The 4,860-nt window shown below is 52.0% G+C and overlaps 1 protein-coding gene across 1 annotated transcript in view; it reads left to right on the forward strand.

Moving 5' to 3' along the window:
* SLC9A2 (solute carrier family 9, subfamily A (NHE2, cation proton antiporter 2), member 2) overlaps positions 1-4,860 on the forward strand; it is a 166,891-nt gene that overhangs the window by 89,259 nt on the left and 72,772 nt on the right. The window contains exon 3 of the mRNA XM_014533124.1: positions 30-280. Within this exon, the coding sequence (XP_014388610.1) occupies positions 30-280 (251 nt within the window). The remainder of the gene's footprint in view (positions 1-29; positions 281-4,860) is intronic.

Raw genomic sequence — 4,860 nt, forward strand, 5'->3', positions numbered from 1 at the left:
GACCATGACCATGCGCTCCCTCTCCACAGGTCCTGTACAACCTGTTCAAGTCCTTCTGCCAGATGAAGACCATTGAGACTGTTGACGTGTTTGCCGGGATTGCCAACTTCTTTGTTGTGGGCATCGGCGGCATGTTGATTGGCATCTTCCTGGGATTTATAGCGGCATTTACCACGCGGTTCACACATAACATACGGGTGATCGAGCCACTCTTTGTCTTCCTGTACAGTTACTTGTCCTATATCACAGCCGAAATGTTTCACCTCTCAGGTATCATGGCGTAAGTATTTAATTCTTTGTTAAAAGCACTTAACCATGACATTTCATCGGATTCATGTATTCTCAGCTAAACATGTTAAAGTTAAGTTATGTGAAAAGTAGGTTTTCTTACATTCTTCTAAGAACAATTAAAAATGGGTTTCTTACTCTTTGTTTCAAAGAAATGAAAATATGCAGCGGCCAGATTCATACAGAAGCGATCTGGTGCCAAATGGAGAACCACTTAAAGGCGCCTGTGGGGTCTCATGTGAAACATGGTCATCAGCTGTGGGGTGACTGCCAGGGGCCACGAATTTCTGAGTTTGGTGCCCATTCCGGGGTGTCCGTGCGGGCTGTGCACTGCCCCAAGGTGTCATCACCCCAACGCGCTTGTTCTGGGATGGCTCATGTGAACTCGGATTACTCTCTTAGTAGCAGAAAACCTTCCTTCCGGTGGGAGATTTTACTTTAACTGATGGCTTAATGTCATTCACAGCAAGGCAGTGGATAATCATGTACTTTCAGTTTATATTTTAAATAAAGAAACTTGGTCATGAAGCAGGAAATGTATAAAGCAGGGATTGTTTCTTTACTGAAGGGTTCTCACACGTGGGCTGAAGGATGGCAGGGCTCGGACCCGGAGCCTCTGGAGGGAGACTCCTCACGGGGCGGGATGAGCCTCGTGGAGCTGTCACACCCGCACACGGTCCGGGAGCGCTGGCAGCGGTGGGCGCCTGCGTGTTTACTGGGCAGATGCTTACCACAGGTTGCTGTGTGCTGGTCTCCAGGCCGGGCCTGCTGTGCAGATTTCGAGTTCTGCTGCCGTCACGTAGATTACTTCTCCTGCACGTGTTCTCTCGCCATCTGACTTAGAGCTGCTTCGATTAAGGACTGTTTGTTCGCCTCCTCTCCCACCTTTTGGTCAGAAGCAGGTACAGTTTGTGGTGCAGGGAGTCGGTGCCTCTGCACAAGGCGATGGGGCCACTGTGATGAGAGCCACGAGGTAAAAGGGTGGGCGGTTGTCTGCTTCACAGAGAACCTAAGTGAAGCAACGTAATCCAGTTGGACCCAGCAATGGAGTGTTCTGACCCTCCTGGTTGCCGTTCATGCCACCTGCGTGCCTCCCGGCTGCTCAGTGTTCGCTGACAGTGTCATGGGCCGTGCATGGCAGCTGGTTCCCAGGTCCCAGGCAGGGTCACGGGTGGGCTCTGTGTCTAGTCTCCAGAGCAACCTGGGGCACGTGGGGTAAGAGCCTTGACTGTATGCTCCTGTGGGCACACATAAGTGTTCTGGAACCCCACACAGTTATCGGGGTGTGTCCATCTGCCCAGGGTTCCAGGGCAGGGATTGGGGTGGGACGGCCAGCATGTGGGGCAGGGCATGCTGGTGGGGCTGGGGTCCTGGTGCGTCCCTGCTGGGCAGTGCCCCTGAGGCCAGGTCCACAGAGCAGAGACGAGCTGCAAGCCCTGACCTGCTGTGGAGATGGGCTCAGGGGCTCCGTGGCTCTGGGGGCCGGGACCAGGGGCCAGTAGGGCCACACTGGTGGGCGGGTGGAAAGCATCACTTCTGTTTCCCACTTGAGAGTAAACATTTAGTTCTCAGCCTAGTGTGCAGAAAAGGCCTTTGCTACATGCAAGCGGCTATGGCCCTTGCACACAGTGCACTAAGCAATAAGCTAACCCACAGGGTGCCGTCACAGGGGTCTGAGCCTCTTTGGGTCTGGAGTTCCGTGCACACCCAGTCGCAGTTTGCTCCGAGAAGCCGCACCTGTTTTCTGATGTGGGGCAATCAGCATCCTGTTCCCAACTCGGCCGCGTGTGATGCTTCTGTATGGTCCACGGCACAGACGCGCCTGCCCCCCTCGGAAAGTGCATGGTGTGTACGTCCTCCTGCGATTACCTCGGGACGTTGGACAGGGAACCCAGTGCAGTGATGCGGATAAAACTGCATGGCCGCGTGCACCTCTTCCATAGAACTAGTCATTTTTTCCGCATTTGGATTGCGCTGGGTTTAGAAAGTCCTGTCATACTTCATGCTGGTTGCACATTCTTTTGCAACTTGCAAGCACATGTGAAGGTATGGGGTGAAGGCATGTGGCGAGCTGTGCTAGCAGCTCAGCAACCCCCCTTTTATGCTGAAGAGAAACGGGCAGCCGCGTGGAAGCCAAGTGGCCCAGGTGAGCAGCTCGCGCGCTGAGAGGAAGGTCAGCAGCCTCTCCGAACCTGAACCTGTAGCTCGTGGACGGAGAACGTGTTCTCCCGGGTTCTGCCTGCCCTCCTCCCTCGCTCCTTCCCACCCAGCCCTCTCCCCTCCCTCCTCTTCCCATTGCCTTTCAGTCCCGGCCCCTCGTGCTTCAGCTCTGACCCGGTGGACAGGGGCAGCCTGTGCTGGAATGAGGTCATTTACCCCGTGGGTAGTGAGGACGGAGTCTGATGAGAAGGAACAGCCTCTGGGTACCAGGAGGCGTGGGTCTGGTGCAAAAGGCAACCAGTCTCTTCGGTAAGAGCGCTGGGCCGGGCTCGGCAGTTTCTCTAGGCGATTTCAGTGTCAGGGACCTCAGGCTTCACGGAGCCTCCGTGTGGCAGTTTATCTTTTTGTCATGAAATTGTGGTTTGATATGATTTTCAATGACCAAGAGTAACTTAAATTGTACCAGGTGGGATTACAGCGGTCTCCTCCATCTTATGTTGCTTGGAGAGCTGAATGGTGGGCTGTCTCAGGTTTGTTTCCCTGTGTGGCCTCTCCTAATAATTTAAAACCTAATTTAGTGCCAAGGAATTATTTACACTCACAGCTCCCTGTGTGGCTTGGAGGGTCTCGCTGCGAACACTGAGAGGGTAGATGAAACCCCGTTTTCTACTGCACTCCTGCTCATGTCTAAGGTGGACTAAGTTTTGCAGCAGGGAAAGTGTGTGTGATGTGCACATGTGTGTGCGCATGTGTTTGAGAGTGTGTGTGAGAGTGTGTGTGCATGTGTGTGAGAGTGTGCACATGTGTGTGAGAGAATATGCACATGTGTGTGCATGTGTGAGAATGTGTGTTGTGCATGTGTGTGCACATGTGTGGTGTGCTCATGTGTGTGCATGTGTGAGAATGTGCATGTGTGTAGATGTGCACGTGCGAGCACATTGTGTGAGGATGCATTGTGTGCACATGTGTGAATGCACATCATGCATACATGTGGATGTGTACATGTATGCATGTGAGTGTGTGAATGTGCATGTGTGTGAATGTGTGTGCATGTGTGAATGTGCACATGTATGTGCACATTGTATGAGAATGTGTGTGTGTGTGTGAATGTGCACGTGTGTGTGACTATGAACGTGTATGTGCACACATGTGGGTGTGGGTGTGTTTCAGGACGCATTTCCACGGCACTGGAGCTAAGTTCAGTTAAGGAAAGTTTTATAGTCCCTGAACAAGAAACTTCCCATCTCAGTGGCATCGCCCCCTGAATGTCACAGCACTATAGCCGGGGACATAGAAGAAGCCAAGTCGTTGTTGATTTTAGAATTTCTTGTCTTGTCTCGTGTTTTTGGCTTTACTCCGAAACGTGCTCAGAAATAGCACACAGCTTTCCCCAGTCCTCCCCTCCCCGAGGACCCAGGCAGATGCCTGCACTCAGGCCTGGGCATAACTCGGTGGGCTCTCTCCCTGTGACCGGCACCTCTCTGGTCCCTGCCTTGCACCCACACAGTCTCCTGTGCTCCAGTCAGTGGGCGCAGAGCACATTGTCCTAAAGGAGGAGCTTTGGTCCCCGCAGCCTGCGGGGGGCGCTGCTTTCTCTTCGGGAAGTTCAGAAACGGCTAAGCCCTCCTGCAGGTAGGACAGCAGGCATCGGTATTTCTTAGTTTTGTTTTCATGGGTTAATAATTCCTTAACCTTTCCTCCTTCGAGGATGCTTAGAATGTGTTCTGTTTGGTGTTTCGATTATTCTCGAAGCATTATTGCAAAGAAAGGAGTGGTAATTGTTAGTCTCATGTTGTGAATGACTGAATCGAGGCCCAGGTGGACAGCAATCAGGACTGTGTGTGAGACTGGGGCCTGGTCAGCAGTTATCTGGCCAGTCCGGGACATGGCCCCATTTCCCCCTTATCAGCCAAACAAGCACATTTTAAAGATTCTTACAATGAGGATTCCCAGAGCACATTCTTTCTTCTTCCTGTTTTCTTTGTGTGAGTTGGTCATTATCATGTACTTAACACTCCGATAAACTCGGAGAGTGTGCCTGTTTGTCGTTTTGAAGTTCTATCTGGTTCCCCTTTTGTGCCCAGCACCCGCAGCACTTACACCATCTCTTCCAGATGCGATCAGATGCAGTCACAGCCCCACATGCCAGAACACTCCTGGTTACAGCATGTCAGGTGCACTGGTCTTCTCCAGAAAGAACACGTGGCATCGCAGGACATTCCTAATCATGCACAGAGCTTCATATGTGTGTGTGCATCTATGTATGTGCATATGAGCAAGGCGGGCTTCTCTTTTTTTTTTTAATTAAATCTTTATTGTTCAGATTACATTTGTTCCTCTTTTTTTCCCCCCCCCATAACTCCCATCCTCCCAGTCCCTCCCCACCCTCCGCCCTCACTCCCCACCCACTGT

Source organism: Myotis brandtii, unplaced genomic scaffold (genome assembly GCF_000412655.1).
Source record: "Myotis brandtii unplaced genomic scaffold, ASM41265v1 scaffold1213, whole genome shotgun sequence".
In the NCBI taxonomy this organism is placed as follows: domain Eukaryota; kingdom Metazoa; phylum Chordata; class Mammalia; order Chiroptera; family Vespertilionidae; genus Myotis; species Myotis brandtii.